The following is a 19,718-nucleotide window of genomic DNA, read 5'->3' on the forward strand; positions in this document are numbered from 1 at the left end:
CTGGGCTGTAAGCTGCCCAAGTGAAATATGAGGTGCTGTTCCTCCAATTTGCAGGTGGCCTCACTCTAACAGTGGAGGTCCATTGTGAGCTCCACCTTTCCTGAGTTATCGGAGCCAGCACTGATTTGTTCTGTACCTCCAATTTTTCCTTCTCACCTGACTCTCGGTCTGAAGACGCGAAACGTCACCTTTACCTTTTCTCCAAAGATGCTGCCTGACATAAATTTGGGCCAGGTATTTCCAACACGATAGCTGTCCAGATAATTGAACTGACGTAGAATGAAAGCTCAAGCTTTCATTTAAATTTTAAGCATCTTATGGCCAGAAACTGCCACTATATAATCAGTCTGAAGAAGGGTCTCGACCCGAAGCGTCACCCATTCCTTTATTCCAGAGATGCTGCCTGACCCGCTGAGTTACACCAGCATTTTGTGTCTACTATATAATGAAATTTGGACAAATCATTATATACTTTCACACATCTTTTTACCAGAATCACCCCCACCCACAGCAAGGCAAGCTTCTGCCAATTGTGCCATCTGAAATGGGTTGAGTATATTACACCCAGAATCCTGGGTAGGCTGGCCTGTGTAGCTACACAAATCTATTAATAACAGCCTGACTTGCCATGACCAGCATTGACTGAAGCCTTCACTTAAGTTTATTTCTCATCCTGATGCTATAGCTGAAACCAAAAATTTGCTTGTATTTTCGAACACACTGATTATTGGAACAAGTTTTCAATTATGCGCTAAAATGCAGCTTTCGTACATTTATTAAAGGGGGCGTTTTATACTTGGCCACGTACAATTGATTTGAGCAAAGATTTGGACATAATGCTACCTGACAGCACCAGCAGGTTTCAGTTCATTTTCCAATTGTATCCCTTGTGGAAACTCCAAGCCACAATCTTTTAAGAAAATCATTGCAAACTTACTTTGGAAGTAGTGCGGACTTTTTTGCTCCTTTGTTTCTTCAGCAGTTCTTCATGCTCTCGAAGCTTCATCAATTCTTCATGCTGCCTGAGCTTCAACAAATCTTCATTCTCTCCCAGCTTCAGTAGGTTTTCATTTACCCGCAGCTTTTCCAGATCTTCCTGCTGTCTCTGCTTTTCATTAAGCTGAACAACTCCCTCCAGAACCATGTTTTTCCCCAGTACCTTCAATGGAGAGAAATTGTGCGTGAGGCGGGTCTTTTTGAAAATGAGTACAGAGTAGATTCAAACAACAAATGCTGCTTCCATGACCTTTTTGTTCTATTTTATTAAAATGATTATGGCCTTTGGCAACTGTGAATCATTAACTCCAGGTGAGGAAGCTGCGGGTTCAAGACTCACTTCATCAACCTCAACCGTGTTACCTGTGTGCTGCATGGTAGAAAATGGTGACCTTGAGACGAGATGCTAACCTCATCTGCAAGTAGTTGTAAAAGATCTAATCCAATGGTATGGATCTAAAACCTTACCCAGGCTGAGTGCACAAGCGATTCCAGACTTGAATTCCTGAACTGACCTGACTCTTGCCTCAAGCATAATAACGTTAAACAGACCATTCACATGCTGGTAACATGAAGCAAGTCATTCTGACCCGGACAAAGTAATGAGCTGGACACCACGCTGTGGCCCAACGGGACCCGACCACTGGGGTTTCATGAGTATAGACACCCAAACCCACATCGTCAGCTTCCGCTATCGAGTAGCCCACAACCACATCAAAACTGGATAACCGGGTCATTTATTTCATTGCAGCCCTGCGGTGCAGAAACTGGCACCCTATTTCCTGCACTAGAACAATCACTCCAGTTCAAAAGTAAACCATTGTCCCACCAGGGCTCTAGTCCCACCAGGGGCCAGGACACCCTCGACCACTGCTACACATCAATAAAAAACACCTCGGCCACATTTTGGGAAATCTGATCACCTTGCTGTGCTTCTAGTCCCTGCCTACAACATAAACTGAAGCAGGAGGATCCGGTAGAGAATTGCTGGACGCTGGTTGGTGGTCATGGATGACATCTGACGCGACTGCTTTGAGTCAGTGGACTGGTCCATATTCAGGGATCTTGCATCTAACCTGAATGAGTACCCCACTGTCCTGACCCACTTCATCATCAAGTGCTTAAAGGAGTGCGTGCCGAAGAAGACAATCCGAGTGTTTCCCAACTGGAAACCATGGATGAACTGAGAGGTACATTCACAGGTGAAGGCTAGGTCTACTGCATACAAGTCAAACGATCCCAAGCAGTACAAGAAGGCCCGCTATGATCTGCGCAAAGCTATCAAGGAAGCCAAGAGATAATACCGGGACAAACCTGAGTCCCGGTATAATCATTCGGACACACGCAGAATGTGGCATGGTCTGAATATTTTACCTTGCTGTAAAATGAAGTCAGGCAACATCACTGGTGATAGTGCGGCCCTACCTGATGAACTTAATGCTTTCTATGCTAGCTTTGAGCAGAAAGCCAACGGGGCAATAACATCCGTCCCCTCAGACTCAAGTGTGCCTCTTCCCAGAGTCACTGTTGCAGAGGTTAGATCGGCCATCCTGAGGGTGAACTTGTGTCTGGCCCGGATCTTGTTACACAACTAATGTACCTCTTGAACTGGGCTTAAGATTTTAAGGATTTTTTAAAAAAGTGTATTTCAAAATAACTAGGAAATTGATGCACTAAAATGATCTTCAGTGCCTTTTATTAAAATGTTATCTGAAAACATATTTGAAGACACCAGTTTGTGTCAGGAATTAGGCCTTCAACTAAACACTTTTCTCTCTACAATTGGTCAGAACTTTCACCACAGCTGTGCTTCCTGAACACACCGATCAGCCAAAACATTATGACCACTGACAGGTGAAGTGAATAACATTGATTATCTTGTTACAATGGCACTTGTCAAGGGGTGGGATATATTAGGCAGCGTGAACAGTCAGTTCTTGAAGTTGATGTGTTGGATGCAGGAGAAATGGGCAGTAGTAAAGACCTGAGCGATTTTGACAAGGGCCAAATTGTTATGGCCAGACGACCGGGTCAGAGCATCTCTGAAACGGCAAGGCTTGTGGGGTGCTCCCGGTCAGCAGTGGTGAGTACCTACCGACAGTGGTCTGAGGAGGGACAAACCACAAATCAGCGACAGGAGTATTGGGCGCCCAAGGCTCATCGATGCGCGAGGGCAACAAAGGCTATCCCGTCTGGTCCGAACCGACCGGTCGACTGTGGCACAAGTCACAGTAAATGTTAATGGTGGTCACGGGAGGAATGTGTCACAATACACAGTACATCGCACCCTGCTGCGTATGGGGCTGCACACGGAGGACCAACAGCATATTAGGCAGGTGGTCATAATGTTTTGGCTCATCAGGTCAGAATGTCTTGGCTGATTAGTGTAGATGTATTTGACAACCTTCTCCCAAACATAATCTGCCCATTCAGAACAGATGCAATTTGGATATTTTACAAGAATATAATTTGTGCATTGCAGGAGCTAAAGAATAGAGGGGTCTATCTCCTTAACTTGTGACAATCCAGGTTCCTTTACTGCTTCCGAACGATGATAAAAAGAAACCACAGAACAAACTTTCAACGATCATATCAGTGAGACGTGTTCTTTGATCAATTACTTTGAAAACTGTAATCACTGCCACTTGCAATTCCGGTTGCTTTGTTGATTGTTAGTTATCCACAGCGCTTTGTCGAGTATGCTTTTTCCTTTCATCATTCACATCTTCATTCTGGTCATACTCTTGGTTAATTTAATCTTGTTCTTCTTGATTATTATTTTGGGGCTTAATTTTGTTTTTTAACCGATTAAATGTTGGTTAAATGCGAACGACGAGTTTTGTGCATTTTATCGGACGTTTTTCCCTGCTACCATCTCAACGACAACTTTGATGTAGGCAAACAACGCACGAAACGCCACCGGGCATTACTAAGCAAGATTAGACAATGTGCCAGCCACATAAATAGATATCAGAACAAGCATATTCAAAGAATTGAATTTAAGGAACTACTTAAAGGAGATAACGAACGAGATGCTTTGAGTGTGAATTCCAGAACCTGGGAAAATGCAGCTGTTGTAGAGACAAATGCTAGGATGTGCAAGAGGCCAGAAGACTACTGAGATTTCGGAGGGTTGTTGCAGCATGTTGCAGTAATAGGAAGGGGCAAGACTATGAAACAGGTTGAAACACGAATGAATACTTTTGATGAACCAAGATCCAAAGTCGATCAATAGCCAAATAAACTGGAATCGGCACTTGTGATTCTGGTTTCTTTGCTCAGTCACCCAACAGCCTTTAACAGGTGGGCAGTACGGTGGCGCAGCGGTAGAGTTGCTGCCTTACGGCACCAGAGACTCGGGTTCGATCCTGACTCGGGTTCGATCCTGACTACGGGTGTTGTCTGTATGGAGTTTGCACGTTCTCTCCGTGGCAGCGTGGGTTTTCTCCGGGTGCTCCGGTTTTCTCTCGAACTCCAAAGACGCACAGGTGCACCTCACCCAGAGAGTTGTGAATCTGTGGAATTCTCTGCCACAGAAGGCAGTGGAGGCCAATTCATTGGATGTTTTCAAGAGAGAGTTAGATTTAACTCTTATCCTACACACACTAGGGACAATTTTTACATTTACCCAGTCAATTAACCTACATACCTGTACGTCTTTGGAGTGTGGGAGGAAACCGAAGATCTCGGAGAAAACCCACGCAGGTCACGGGGAGAACGTACAAACTCCTTACAGTACAGCACCCGTAGTCAGGATCGAACCTGAGTCTCCGGCGCTGCATTCGCTGTAAAGCAGCAACTCTACTGTTGCGCCACCGTGCCGAGATCTCCGGTTTCCTCCCACAGTCCAAAGACGTGCAGGTATGTAGGTTAATTGGCTTGGTAAATGTAAAAATTGTCTCTAGTGGGTATAGGATAGTGTTAATGTGCGGGGATCGCTGGCCGGCACGGACCTGCTGGGCCGAAAGGGCCTGTTTCCACGCTGTATCTCTAAACTTTCCAAGTTGTATCTCTAAAGTCCCAATCCCCCACTCTTACTTGCTATGACCCCTAGTTTAATTTAGTAGTTTAATTCCCATGTAAAGGAGCTCATATTGCAGAACCTTCCATAGTACTTGCACCATCATTGAGGAGTCAATGGAAAGTCACATGCGGACAGTAATGCCACAGTTGACTATATGTAAAGGCACCTTGGTGGTGATGCCATCAATGATGATTGGGCTGAAGGAACACCAGTTTGCACTGTCCATCAGCACATGTAAAATTACATGCAGCCAATTCAGATCAAAAGCATTTATTCTCTGCACAAAGGCACACAATGAATAGACTCCTAGCGACCTCCCATAGCAGTCTTGCGGGGACTCTCGACTCTGCCTTGCTCCAATACACACAGGAGTGACCTATTTGCATCATTGTGGGCTCAATTATGAATCGGTAACAGCTGGCTTCTTCCACAGAGTTTAAATATGGCAAACATAAATAGTCATTCCAATACAACTGAGTCACCATTGTGCATTGCCAGAGTGCTCTTGCGTAGTTGCTGGCACACTGTTAGTAGCAATCCTCACTCACAGTTAATCTGGGTTGTATAACAGTGGGGTTATTGTCTGGCGACTCCAGTCTATTGTTGATACTATATATTTTGGCACAACCAAATGAGAAGTAGAAGGGAGTTTAATACATTAAGCAATAACCATACCTGATGGATCTCCATCCATTTTGGACCACAGGTCAGGATTGAGAATTTTTGAATGGTGACCGACTAAGCAAAAATGGCAGTGTAAAAAGTTCTAGAGTCCATGCACAAAGATCACTAAAACAGTCGGGTACAACATTTTAAAATTGTAACGTTAATCTTTACATCTCAAAGGCTGGAATGATAAAAGCTCCAGGATTTTACCCCACTGATGAAGGATGAAAAACATATTGCACAACTGCATATTGTCTGCATACATGTTAGACACAAAAAGCTGGAGTAACTCAGTGGATCAGACAGGATCTCTGGAGAAAAGGAATAGGTGACATTTCAGGTCAAGAAGGTCTGAAGAAGGGGCTCAACTCAAAACGTCACCTATTCCTTTTCTCCAGAGATGCTGGCTGTCCCACTGAGTTACTCCAGCATTTTGGGTCTATCTTCAGTGTAAACCAGCATCTACAGTTCCTTCCTATGCATACAAGTATGATGTTTCCATTACGCTCGGTAGTATGACAAGTTTCGGCAGTATATGTTGTGGCTCGTACACAATGTTGGTAGTGGAAGGAGGTAGTGGTCAAACAAGTTAAAAAAACAAAGCTCGAGAGGAGCTCAGCAGGTCAAACAGCATCTGTGGAAATGGAAGGATAGCCAACATTTCAGGTCAAGACCCTTCTTCGGGGACAAGGGGGTCAGTGGATAGGGATGAGTGAAGCAGGGAATCGTAGAGGAAATGGTCGCTGCAGAAAGGGGAAGATGTGGGAGAATATTAAAGGTAAGCAGAGGATTACTGAAGCCAGCTGAAACCAGCTAACTAGAGAGGCAGGACAATTTAAAGGTAACCAGTGGATTGGGTGTGTGATCCACACTGGCTAATAGAGCAGCAAATTAAAACAAGCCAAGTGCAATGTGGCAGCTGTATGGAAGAAAAGGGTTGGGTCTTTACCACAGTATGTGAATACAGAGGAGGATAAGGTAGAGTCTGCTCTTGTGTGTGAGTCTTGTGATGTTTTTTTCTTCTTTCTTGGCTCAGTGCAGTGGTGATGGCAGGTAAATTGGTACAGTGCCCCTCCTGCAGGATGTGGGAAGTCAGGGGAACTGTTGGTGTAGGGGGGGACTGCAGATGTTGGTTTAAACTGAAAATAAGACACAAAAAGCTGGAGTAACTCAGCAGGACAGGCAGCATCTCTGGAGAGAAGGAATGGGTGATGTTTCGGGTTGAGACCCTACTTCTATTGGTGTCCCTGATGCCATTACCTGTGGGAATTGTGTCCAGGTGCTGTTCCTTAAGGACTGTATGTAAACATAGTACAGTTACCAATATGATAAACATGAGAGAAAAAAGTTTGGTGTGTGTGTGCGCACACGCACACGTATAATAATAGTCTATTGAAGTTCAGCGCATATTTGAGGTTGTAGTGTTTAAATAACCTGATGGCTGTAGGGAAGAAGCTGTTCCTGAACCTGGACGTTGCAGTTTTCAGGCTCCTGTACCTTCTTCCTGATGGTAGGGGTGAAATGAGTGTGTGGCCAGGGTGGTGTGGGTCTCTGATGATGTTGGCTGCCTTTTTGAGGCAGCGACTCCGATAAGTCCCTTCGATGGTGGGGAGGACAGTACCCGTGATGGACTGGGCAGCGTACACAACGTTTTGCAGTCTTTTCCGCTCCTGGGCGTTCAAGTTGCCGAACCAGGCCATGATGCAACCAGTCAATATGCTCTCTACTGTACACCTGTAGAAGTCCAAGAGAATCCTCTCTGACGTACCGAATCTCTGTAATCTTCTCGGGAAGTGTGCCCTCATTTGCAAAATTCTTCCACAGTGAAGAACTGTAGGTATGTGGATAGAGTGGAAATGCCTGATTTGTTCTCTGAATCAGAGTCAGAGCATAGAATTGGGCCCTTCATCCCACCAAGTCTGCATCTGGCACCCATTTAAACTGATTCCATTTTATTTTCCCCACATTCCCATTGACTACCCCCAGATTCCACTTGTCCACACTCAAGGAAATTTAGTGGCCAACTGGCAGGAATACAGAACGCCCAAGGGAAAACCACAGTGGATTTCTTCCAGTTGGATGGTTGCATCATGGCCTGGTTCGGCACCTTGAACGCCCAGGAGCGGAAAAGACTATCCTACACGTTAGGGACAATTTACAATTTATTAAAGCCAATTAAGCTACAAACCTATGAATCTTTGAAGTGTGGGAGCAAACCGGAGCACTGAGAAAACACGCCGTCACAGGGGGAATGAACAAACTCCGTACAGGCAGCACCCGTAGTCAGGATCGAACCTGGGTCTCTGGCACTGTGAGGCAGCAGCTGCACCAGCATGTTCTTAGGACAGAGGAGGGTGCAAGTGGTCCCGACAGTGGGCATTTCAAATCAAGGACAGGGTCGAGAAAACTGGTCCCATTGGCAGGAAACTGAAGAACCAGGGGTATTAAATGAAGGCGATTGACAACAAAAATGACAACCAGAAAAGTATTTTATTTTAAAACTTAGTGAGGTTTTAGTTTATAGTTTTAGAGATACAGCAAAAAAACAGGCCCTACGAGTCTGCACCGACCAGCGATCCCTGCACATTAACACTATCCTACACACCAGGGACAATTTACACATATACCAAGCCAATTAACCTACAAACCTGCACGACTTTGGAGTGTGGGAGAAGACCGAAGATCTCGGAGAAACCCCACGCAGGTCACGGGGAAAACGTGCAAACTCTGTGCAGACAGCACCCGTAGTCGGGATTGAACCAGGGTCTCTGGCGCTGTAAGGCAGCAACTCTACTGCTGTGCTACCGTGCCGTCCCAGTTTTGGGAACTGGAATGCAAACGTCAGGGGGAGTAGTAGATATAGATTTGATTGATGCATTTGAAGGTGGGGGATATTGTCTCAAAGAAAATAATTTGAAGGGCTGTGGGGAGCCGACGGTAGAAGAGCTCAGCAAGGCCATTGACAGCCTGGCCTCAGGCAAGGCCCCAGGCAACGACGGGATCCCCCCTGACCTGATCAAGCACTGCAAGACTACCTTAATGCTTCCTTTGCATGAAGTCCTCTGCCAGTGCTGGCAAGGAGCTGTACCGCAGGACATGAGGGATGCCACGATCATTACCCACTACAAGAACAAGGGCGAGAGAAGCCACTGCAACAACTACGGAGGCATCTCCCTCCTCAACATCGTCGGCAAGGTCTTTGCTCGGGTCATCTTGAGCCGCCTGCAGAAGCTGGCAGAACGTGTCTACCCAGAGTCACACTGCGGTTTCCGAGCTGGAAGGTCAACAGTAGACATGGACTTCGCCCTTCGCCAGCTCCAGGAGAAGTGCAGAGAGAAGCGGATGCCCCTGTATATTGCTTTCATTGACCTCACCAAGGCGTTCGACTTCGTCAGCAGACATGGCCTATTCAAGGCTCTCCCAAAGATCGGCTGCCCACCAAAACTGGAGCATGATAGAATCCTTCCACATCAATACGAAGGGGACAGTGCAGTTCAATGGCAGTTTCTCGGAGCCCTTCGTCATCCGCAGTGGCGTCAAATAAGGCTGCATCCTCGCTCCCACACTCTTTGGGATTTTCTTCGGCACCGCAACAGAGGGGATCTACCTGCGTACTAGATCAGACGGCAGGCTCTTCAACCTCACCCGCCTCCGAGCCAAGACAAAAGTACGTGAAGCTCCCATCAGAGACATGTTGTTCGCCGATGACGCAGCAGTTGTGTCCCACACCCAGCAGGAACTACAGTCACCGGTGGACAGCTTCTATCGGGCTTGCAAGGACTTTGGGCTGACCATCAGCCTGAAGAAGACGAACATCTCAAAACTGGGGAAGAGAAACTGATGAACGCAGAGGCAGAAAAGCGGGCACGCAGAAAGGAGCGCGGCAACTTCAACAGACCAGAGTCCACACACAAATGTGACCTTTGCCACAGAGACTGTCACTCCTGCATTGGTCTCTTCAGCCACAAGCGACGCTGCCCTAGCCTAGGTGTGGAGCAAGCAGCCATGACCGAGGGGGGCCTAAGGATGTGGGGAGAGGGCAGGGGATTGAATTAGCTGGATTGCTCTCAATAAAGTTGGTATGGTCTTGACGGGCCAAACACAACCCTGCCCCATCTCTGTTGTAAACATTGTGCATCACAAGAAATTCAGAACAATGTAGACTGAAATTTCTGCAAATGGTATGTGGTCAGAGTGCAGAGATCTGGCACAAAACAGAATGTAAAATTGAAGTTGGAGCCCAAGCTGTTTGACAGTTTTTGAACTTGAAATTACAGTTAAAAGATGGGTATTAAAAAGACACAAGTGGGTCAATTCAATCGATTTTAGATTTCCAATTACTTCTGCATACCTTGACCATTCAGACAGTGAGTTTCAGAGTTGAAGAGGATGCGTTTATAGGACTTTGGTTAGGCTGCATTTGGAATATTGCGTACAGTTCTGGTCGTTCCATTACAGGAAGGATGTGGAGGCTTTGGAGAGGGTGCAGAGGTTTATCAGAATGATTAGAGTGCATTAGCTACAGAGAGTGGTTGGACAGACTTGGATTAGTTTTTTCTGGAACGTCAAGAGGTCGCAGAGACCTGCTAGAACTACATGTGCATCTTTGCATCTCTCTACGGAGAGAAGCCAGCGGGGACGGAAGAGTGGACCAGAGAGTTGCAAAGGGAGCCTTCATTTTTCCTCCTCACCACGTCAGGCCCATTTGAATTTAGCTCAATTCCACATTATGAGAGCCATCTAGGAAAAGCAGGAGATAGGCACTGAAACAAAACTTGAGTAACAGCAACAGAGATAAATACAAAAAGCTGGAGTAACTCAGCGGGACAGGCAGCATCTCTGGAGAGAAGGAATGGGTGACGTTTCGGGTCGACACCCTTCTTCAGACTCAAGAAAGGACTCGAGTCTGAAGAAAGGTCGCGACCCGCAACGTCACCTATTCCTTCGCTCCAGATATGCTGCCTGTCCCGCTGAGTTACTCCAGCTTTTTGTGTCCATCTTCGGTTTCGAATGTCTTTTATGTGTACCAATTAAGGTACAATGATATGCGAATTACTGGTTTAAACTAGCATCTGCAGTTCCTTCTTACAAATAGAGATAAATAGTCGCATACAAGCAAGAGGAAGATTGAAAGATTCAGATCCATCTGAAGAAGGGTCCCAACCTGAAACGTCACCTATCCATGTTCTCCAGAGATGTTGCCCGACCTGCTGAGTTACTCCAGCACTTTGTGAAGCGTCACCTATCCATGTTCTCCAGAGATGCTGCCTGACCCGCTGAGTTACTCCAACACTCTGTGAAACGTCACCTATCCATGTTCTCCAGAGATGTTACCCGACCTGCTGAGTTGCTCCAACACTTTGTGCTTTTAAGAGAAAGATTGGCTGCATGCAATGCCATTTGATTTGTGTAATATTGTTGAAACATCTTGTGTATTTTGGGTACATGTGGTAGTTATTACACTTCATTCATCCATACTTTGAACAAAAGCACAACTCAAAACTGAGGAGAAAAGAATTTGTGTTCAAAGCAGAGAAACCAATTAGAAACTGCCAGATAAGATATCACCACATTATTATGATCAGTGACCAGAATCTTCCAATAAAAGTAAGGTGACCAATCAACTCGATTAATATTTTTTTACAACAAATTAACTGTTATGCACAACCATTCCCTGCATCTCAGCAACTAAAACTTACACGATCTTTGATCGACTTTAGTGGCTTTTCTTGCACTAAACGCTATTCCCTTTTCATGTATCTAAACTCTGAATTGTTCGATTGTAACCATGTATTGTCTTTCCGCTGACTGGTTAGCACGCCACAAGCTTTTCACTGTACCTCGAAGGTAGACACACAATGCTGGAGTAACTCAGCGGGTCAGGCAGCATCTCGGGAGAGAAGTCTGAAGAAGGGTCTCGACCCGAAACGTCACCCATTCCTTCTCTCCAGAGATGCTGCCTGACCCGCTGAGTTACTCCAGCATTTTGTCTACCTTCGATTTAAACCAGCATCTGCAGTTTTTTTTCCTACACATTTCACTGTACCTCGGTACACGTGACAATAAACTAAATTAAAACAGTCCAAGCACAGTTTGAAAAAGAGACCACGACAACTTGAATGCAGATTCACAACATCAAACAAATTCACTGTCAACCTGTCTTAATCCATAATTATTACAAACCTGCCAACACAAATGGGTCAAATTGTAAGCCAACATCAAAAGATTTGCTTCCTCCCACACTCCAAAGACGTACAGGTTTAGCTAATTGGCATGGTAAAATTGTAAATTATCCTGTTGTTGTTGGTCCTTCGGGTTTGAAGATGACTGTGACTTCACTTTCAGTCTTATTATTTCGGCCGCTGATTGGGATCGCCGCCAGCCGCGGTACGCTGGCCGAGGTTGAAGTCAAGACTTGCGCTTGACTTGGATTTAAGTGAGGGGGAGTTGCACAGATCGTCGGCCTCACTCTCTCGTCCCGGCCTATCGGGCTCCAGCAGCAAGACATAGTCGGGACGGCTGGGGACAGGTCAGGATGCAGTGGATGGTCAGAAGTGCCCTACGTATCTCACTCTGCCCTGTTTGAGCTCCACGACGCTTTGCTGGAATCGTCTTTCTGCCCGTTGAACCTTCTGGTGGTTTCCTCTGCGCAATCCGCCGAACCCAGGCTTCAAGTGCTATGCAGACAAGGCCCAAGCCGCTGGAACCAACGACTTGCCGACTGTACATGTGGCATGCACACAAGACAGTGGAGACATCGTGGGGTAGCTGATCCCACGGCTTGGGGGGACGGTCGAGACCGGGGCGGTTCTCTCCGGGCGGTGGTCCGCAGCCCCATGGGCGGGGAGGGGAGCGCCGTCCGCCGGCTGCTGCTGCTGCTTCTCGGGCCCCGGGTATAGGCTCCAGGCCGCCGGCTCCAGTCTCCCCGGGGCGCTGGCGAGGCTTCTGTCCCGGCCCGGGAGACCCGGCCTCCAGTCGCCTCCAACCCGGCCGTGCTGCCCCCAGGAGGCAGGGTCGCCCTGGCCCTGCCCCCCGCGTTGTACGAGGGGTGGCGGCCGTAGCAGCGCGGCGGGGCGAAGGCTCCGGCGGCCCGCGGTAAGATGGCGGCGCCCACTGTTGGAAATTATCCTAGCGTGTGTAGGATAGTGTTAGTGTATGGGGATTGCTGGTCAGCGCAGACCTGTTGGGCCGAGGTGCCTGTTTCCACACTGTATCTCTAAACTAAACTAAATTCAGTGTGGGTGAAGATTACAGGGAAGACTAGACATTAGCACCATGCGGCAGATTCAACAGACAAGTTTTTATTTTGGATTGCAAGCTGCAGGTTTTACAAGGAGGACCTGTGCAGGAGTAGAAAATATCAATATTGTCTTTTCATCGTCACAGTCGAGCAAAGGGATGAAGGTGTAGAGACAAGGAACAATGCAAGGGACGATGCAAAATGCCGGAGTAACCCGCTGAGTTACTCCAGCATTTTGTGTCTTTCCAAAGTGATGAGGCTGATAGCTCACTGATTTGAAATCTGCCTTTCAATGTTGTTTTAAATATAAAACACCTGGACTACTTTTGTTCCGCTTGCACTGAATGGAATAAGTACCAAAAAAAAATTATACACCATTGAAGAATCAGGCATGGATGGTAGCATTCTCGGCCCCTGAGTCAGAAAGTCTCGGGTTGCAGTACAACGCCAAGGGAGCACATAATCCTGGCCAACATCCACAACAGAAGAGCTGGTGGCGCCATCAGTTATCCTCCATCTCAGATAGACCAGGCCAGGACAACCCTCTCAAAAAAAACATGTCAGCGTGTTATTTGACAATCGAAGGAGTTCCTCCAGTGTCCTGATAGCAACAGGTGTAGATCACTTTGCCCCTCAAGGTACTGCCTCAATCAACTGTTCAGTGGCTAATATGTCCTTAGGTTCTATGTATCCATCTTAGCTCTCTCGATATATCTCTCGACTAACTTATCTGACTGATCGTAGTCCTGGAGTTCCTATTATACTTGGCACCTTGGGACAGTTCCAGATTTTGACTACATTTTGCTGCTTGATCTCCCTTGTCTATTGAACGAGGTACTGATTGAGAATGAACCGCCATGATCACATTGAATGGTGGTGCTGGCTCGAAGGGCCGAATGGTCTACTCCTGCACCTATTGTCTATTGTGTTACCTGGCGTGATCTTAGCATTACATGCGTTGTTCTTGGCTCGCCCTGTAGAAATCCTTTAACATTAGAGCATTCCTCGTCATTCTGTGCTCAAGGCAACATTTTAAGTCGCTAAGTCCTGCTATCCTTCTTGGTGAATCTGCTCCTGCACACCCTGCAAAGCCAATACATCTTTCAAGAGCTGTAGTGCCCAAGAAGTTAATGCAGTATTCCACATGGAATGTAACTGAGGCTCTTTACAATTGAAGCTCTTCCTTTCTGTAAATCCACCTTTCTTGGGATAAAAGCCAGCATTACTTTAGAGTTTTTTGAATTCACCTTTGAATACGATTTGTATACCTGGAGCTCCAAGATGTCTACGTGAAAATGTTTCTTTTTAAATCAAGCTACTTACCTGGGATGCACAGGGTAGACCCTGTGTTACTGTAACAGCAACACGATTGTCTGTTTGCTCCGCATTTCCCAAAGCGTTTTGAGTCGCCGGATTGCGGTCGAGTACTGGCTGATGATTGATTGTGCCACTCTGCAGGAGACTGTGGGAGCCCACAATCACATGACTGACAGAGCTGCTCGGTAAGATTCCAACTTGTGTGGTGTTGTCTTGTAACATGACATTGTCTACTAGAGCCGTCTGCTGCGGAGTTCTCCTGTACTCGAGGAGGGGCTGTTGTCCACCTGTGGGGACACTGGGATGATCTGGAATTCCATCCACCCTGCTCATCTGGCTGGAATACTGTGAACAGATACAATCGTTAGAAGTCACTCTGGCGGCTTCAATAAATGTCTGAGAAAAATATGTTAATATGCAAAGGAAGGGTTATTCTAATCTACAATAAAGCCTCTACAAAGGAAAATTAATGTACACGAGAACACCAAACTATGAAGTACTTACTGTCATCTGTGACTCTGCTATTTTGAAGGACACATTTATTGTTGTCCTCTCAATTCCCCCCCCCCCCCCCCAAAGTACCAATTCTTGTTGAATACTGCTCCGCTTTGACAAGGTTCCGCATGTTAGGCTGCTTGGGAAAGTTAGATCACATGGGAGCCAGGGAAAGCTAGCCGACTGGATAAGAGAATTGGCCGCATAGAAGGAAGGAGAGAGGGTGATGGTGGAAGTAGGGTCTCTGAAGAAGGGTCTCGACCTAAAACGTCACACGTTCCTTCTCTCCAGAGATGCTGCCTGTCCCGCTGAGTTACTCCAGCTTCAGGTGATGGTGGAAGATTGTTTTTTTCAGATTGGAGGCCTGTGAATGGTGGTGTGCCTCGGGGATTGGTGCTCAGCTTTATGGGACATTGAAAAGGCTGCATTTGGAGTACTGGAAAAAATCAAACCATTAGAGGGCATGGCTTTGAGGCCAGGGGGGCAAAGTTTAAAGGACATGTGTGGGACAACTTTTTTTTTCACGGTGGAAAGTGTCTGGAACATGCTTCTGGGGGATAGTGGCCCCTGGCAAGACTCTTTTGGATAGGCAGAGAGATATCCATGGTTTGGGTTATATACAGGTAGATCGGAGATGGTCTTGGCACCTTGTTTGGCACACACATTGTGGGCCTTAAGACCCGGTCCTGTGCTGTACTGTTCGGTGTTCCTGCCTCAACCTGCATGCTGGGGGGGGGAACGACACTGCAAATAATTCTCTCCCCTCAGGCACGAGTGTCACCACCAACATCCCCACCACAATTCAAGATAATCTCCTCACTGTTCCTGCAAATGTTCTATTTCTAACTAACCCTTTCAAGACCCCGATACCCATGTTTCCCACAATTCAAAACAAATTGCTTGTCTTTGCTGTAATGTTTTAGGTAGCCATTTCTACCCAAAACCATACTGACATTTTGACTTGGTTGTGAGCCACTCTCATGACTGCAGTTAAATTTTATATAACTGACTGGCATAATACAGGTCAATTGGCCCAAACGGTAAACTCCCAATTTCAAATTGACAACTTGAATTTATCAGAAATTTTTAAAAGACTGATGAGGATTTCCACTGACCTTTTATGACCTTGAGGCACTGTAATATAGTCTATATATATATAACTGTAATATATATATACAACCAATGAAATTCTTTTGGACTATACTGCAGGAAATCCAGCAGCCAATATGATTTTAGTTATTTTTTGTTGAGTTTATTTATTTATTGTCACGTGTACCGAGGTACAGTGAAGTGTAAGAAAATAACTGCAGATGCTGGTACAAATCGAAGGTATTTATTCACAAAATACTGGAGTAACTCAGCAGGTCAGGCAGCATCTCGGGAGAGAAGGAATGGGCGACGTTTCGGGTCGAGACCCTTCTTCAGACTGATGTCAGGGGGGCGGGACAAAGGAAGGATATAGGTGGAGACAGGAAGACAGTGGGAGATCTGGGAAGGGGAAGAGAGGGACAGAGAGGTACAGTGAAAAGCATTTGTTGCCTGCTAACCAGTCAGTGGAAAGACGGTACATGATTACAATCGAGCCACGCATGGTGTACAGATACATGATAAAGGGAATAACGTGAATAACTTTAGTGCAAGTTAAAGCTAGCCATGATCACAAAGCTCCCGCAAGCAACAATGTGTCGGGAATTCACTGTCACCAAAATACCTTTAAAATGAAGTCACCAATGTAGTGCAATAATGCAACAACGTTACACAAAATCTTCAAATCCACCCAATTTGTTTAGTTAAAAAATACAATGTGATAATGGCCAAAATATGTTTTATATTAATTACGAGATTAATATTGGCCAGGAAGAACTCCTCCCTGCTCTTCCTCAACGTGATGCTGTGGTCAATTCCAAAGCAAAGCATCCCATATTACCATGGGACGGTGGAAATAATAATTTAAAAAATGCTAAATGTTGCTAATCCAGGACTAATCCACAGAGAGGTCAAAAGGGTGAGCGACATAATCCGTCAGCAAGATGGTTCAGAGAACAAGGTTCTGCACAACCTTTGATGTGAGATGATGAGAGAGATTATGGAGGTGACAATGGAGAGTTTGGTTTAGCAATGTCTTTTTGGCATTTAAAAGACATTTTGACAGCTACGTGGATAGGAAAGGTTTAGAGGGATGAGGGCCAAACGCAGGCAGATGGGACAAGCATAGATGGGCATCTTGGTAAGCAGGACCAGTTTCGCATTGTCTGGCTCTATGACTCTACGACTCTAACGTAGACCCAAGACGGAGGCACAAAATCAGACTGCTGTGGGCAGTTGCCAAGTGGGAGAAAGAACACATCGCCAGAGGTGGTTGAAAGCAGATAAAATGGTGGTGTTTAAGAGGATTTTAGATGGTGCACAGATATTCAGTGAATGGAGGGATACGAATCACATGCAGGCAGAGGAGATGAACTGGGCATTGTGTCTGGCACGGACATTATAGGCTGAAGAACTTGCTCCTGTGCTGTATTGTTTTATCTTCCTGCATCCAAACAGGACTGCAAACAGAGATCGGTGGATAAGAAAGTCTTGAGTCACAGGACAAATCAGTAGCAAAGAGCTCCTGAGTAACAATGAACGTAAGCGATGCAGAATCATAACCTCGGTATTACGATATACTAATATCCCTTTAAAAATACTTGCCAGAAAGTTAATTCCAAACATTTCTGGTGATCTGTTCTTGCCACAAGATCCAGAGTGGGGAGAGGCTTTCTTTGACCTGATGCTGATGTCATCTCAAATTCTGAAGACTGGGATCAGTCCCCAGGATTGTGCTTCCCCAGTATGTCTCATGTAGAGCTGCACTTTGCATTCCATTGTGGGTCTGGACTGCACTGAAAAGCATTTTTAAAAAGGTGCCAGTAACATCTTGGCTGGTTTCCCATCATGAGAGGCACCAATTTTGTATTGTCCTATTTTATCTCAGTAACAGGAAAAAGAGTTCATTGATGGTGTTTTTATTGGGTGTGTCATATAAATGAGTACATGGAGGTGTCTTTTGAAGCTGAATTAAACTCACGGCGGTTTAGGTTTAAGCCTGTGGCTGTGTTGCTCTGGGGGTTGGGGTTCGGTTTTGTTTTTGGATTGGGAAAATCTGTGAGCAGTGTTTACATAGATGCCGAAAATAAAAACTCCAGCTTTAGGACTGGATCTTTATTGAAGATAATCCTTCTGTTCGTGAAAGGCAGGGCGGGCGGGCGGGCGGGCGGGAAGGCCCGGGCGGCAGTAGTGAGCAGCTGCGGGAAAATGTCTCACAGTCCGCCTTTCATCTTCTAATTCCTCTGAAATTAACGTTTATAAGTCATGGTGAGAGCGGATGCGGGGTGTTTTTTTTGGGTGTGTGTGTGTGTGTGTGTGAGGGATTCGGCAGGCGTCTGTTGAGTGTGGAGTGCTGAGGCGCTGCCCGCTGCCTGTGTGGAGAGCGGGACGCGGCAGCCCGCCCGGGCCCGGCCTAGGAGCGCAGGCGAAGCCTCCGGGCCGGGCCTTCCCCCTCCCCCCCCACTCTCCTCCTCCTTCCCCCCCCACCTCCCCCCCCACCCTCTCGCCCCCGCCCCCTCCCCCGGATCCAGGCTCCGGGCGCCCACTCCCTCGGCTCCAAGTGAGGATCGAGTGACTCACCGGGAGAGGCGCTCCTCACAGCATTCGATTAGCTCCGGCTCCGTCCCGGCGACAAAAATTAACAACAACAACAACACACACACACAAAAAAAAAGACAGCGGCCGCAGCGGAAAAGAACACACAAGAGCTAGCGAGCACGCCGGGAAATGCCGCGTCCCTCTCACGGCGGGATCTGAAGCCCGCGCCGCCATGACACTCGCTGGCAAATGCCGCCCGGCCGCCCGCACTTGCGCGCCGCCGCCATCTTTGTTGCTGGCGGGCTCTGTCGATCAAGTTCCCAGGAGCACCTTCAGGCCACTCGGCCCATCAAGTCTACCCCATCATGGCTGATCGATCTCACCCTCCTAACCCCATTCTCCTCATAACCCCTGACACCCGTACTCATCAAGAATCTGTCCATCTCTGGATCATTGAAACATATAAGATTATTAAGGGGTTGGACACGCTAGAGGCAGGAAACATGTTCCCAATGTTGGGGGAGTCCAGAACAAGGGGCCACAGTTTAAGAATAAGGGGTCGGCCATTTAGAACTGAGATGAGGACAAACTTTTTCACTCAGAGAGTTGTGAATCTGTGGAATTCACTGCCTCAGAAGGCAGTGGAGGCCAATTCTCTGAATGCATTCAAGAGAGAGCTAGATAGAGCTCTTAAGGGTAGCGGAGTGAGGGGGTATGGGGTGAAGGCAGGAACGGGGTACTGATTGTGCATGATCAGCCATGATCACGGTGAATGGTGGTGCTGGCTCGAAGGGCCGAATGGCCTCCTCGTGCACCTATTGTCTATTAAAATATCCATTGACTTGGCCTCCACAGCCGTCTGTGACAATGAATTCCACAGATTCACCACCCTCTGACTAAAGAAATTCCTCCTCATCTCCTTTCTAAAGGTACATCCTTTTATTCTTCTTCCTTCATGTCCATCATCCATGTTTCAAATGTTACATCACTCATCGTCCGTCCTGAAAAGGGCGCAAGTTTCCGGCGACAATCAGTGGGAGCCATCACTTGTACAATAGATGATGGTGGTAGCAGAATTAGCTCAGGACACTTCCAGTTTCCAGCCCCGCGACATGGACGCTTCTGCTATGGGGCCTCCTTTTATCCTGAGACTATGGCTTCTTTTATCCTTAGCATTTAGCATTACATCCCTGATTTTGTATTCTAGCCCTTTCAAAATAAGAAATTCCACAGATTCACCACCCTTAGACTAAAGAAATTCATCCTCATCTTTCTGAAGGTACCTCCTTTTAGTGCTTGACTTTCTGAAGATCCTTAAAGTATGATCATTGTTAACATGTTAAGAAATACAGCAGT

At 46.6% G+C, this 19,718-nt stretch overlaps 1 protein-coding gene across 4 annotated transcripts in view; it reads right to left on the bottom strand.

Moving 5' to 3' along the window:
* The window catches only part of racgap1 (Rac GTPase activating protein 1), a 109,781-nt gene extending 91,187 nt beyond the window's left edge, over positions 1–18,594 (bottom strand). For all 4 annotated transcript variants that reach the window (XM_078431417.1, XM_078431420.1, XM_078431419.1 and 1 more), the window contains exons 1-3: positions 18,405–18,594; positions 14,250–14,588; positions 938–1,159 (exon numbers count right to left, since the gene is read on the bottom strand). In XM_078431417.1, coding sequence (XP_078287543.1) covers positions 938–1,159; positions 14,250–14,576 — 549 coding nt within the window. In that variant the 5' untranslated portion in view covers positions 14,577–14,588; positions 18,405–18,594. The remainder of the gene's footprint in view (positions 1–937; positions 1,160–14,249; positions 14,589–18,404) is intronic.
* Positions 18,595–19,718: the final 1,124 nt, after the last annotated feature.

Source organism: Rhinoraja longicauda, chromosome 42 (genome assembly GCF_053455715.1).
Source record: "Rhinoraja longicauda isolate Sanriku21f chromosome 42, sRhiLon1.1, whole genome shotgun sequence".
In the NCBI taxonomy this organism is placed as follows: Eukaryota; Metazoa; Chordata; class Chondrichthyes; order Rajiformes; family Arhynchobatidae; genus Rhinoraja; species Rhinoraja longicauda.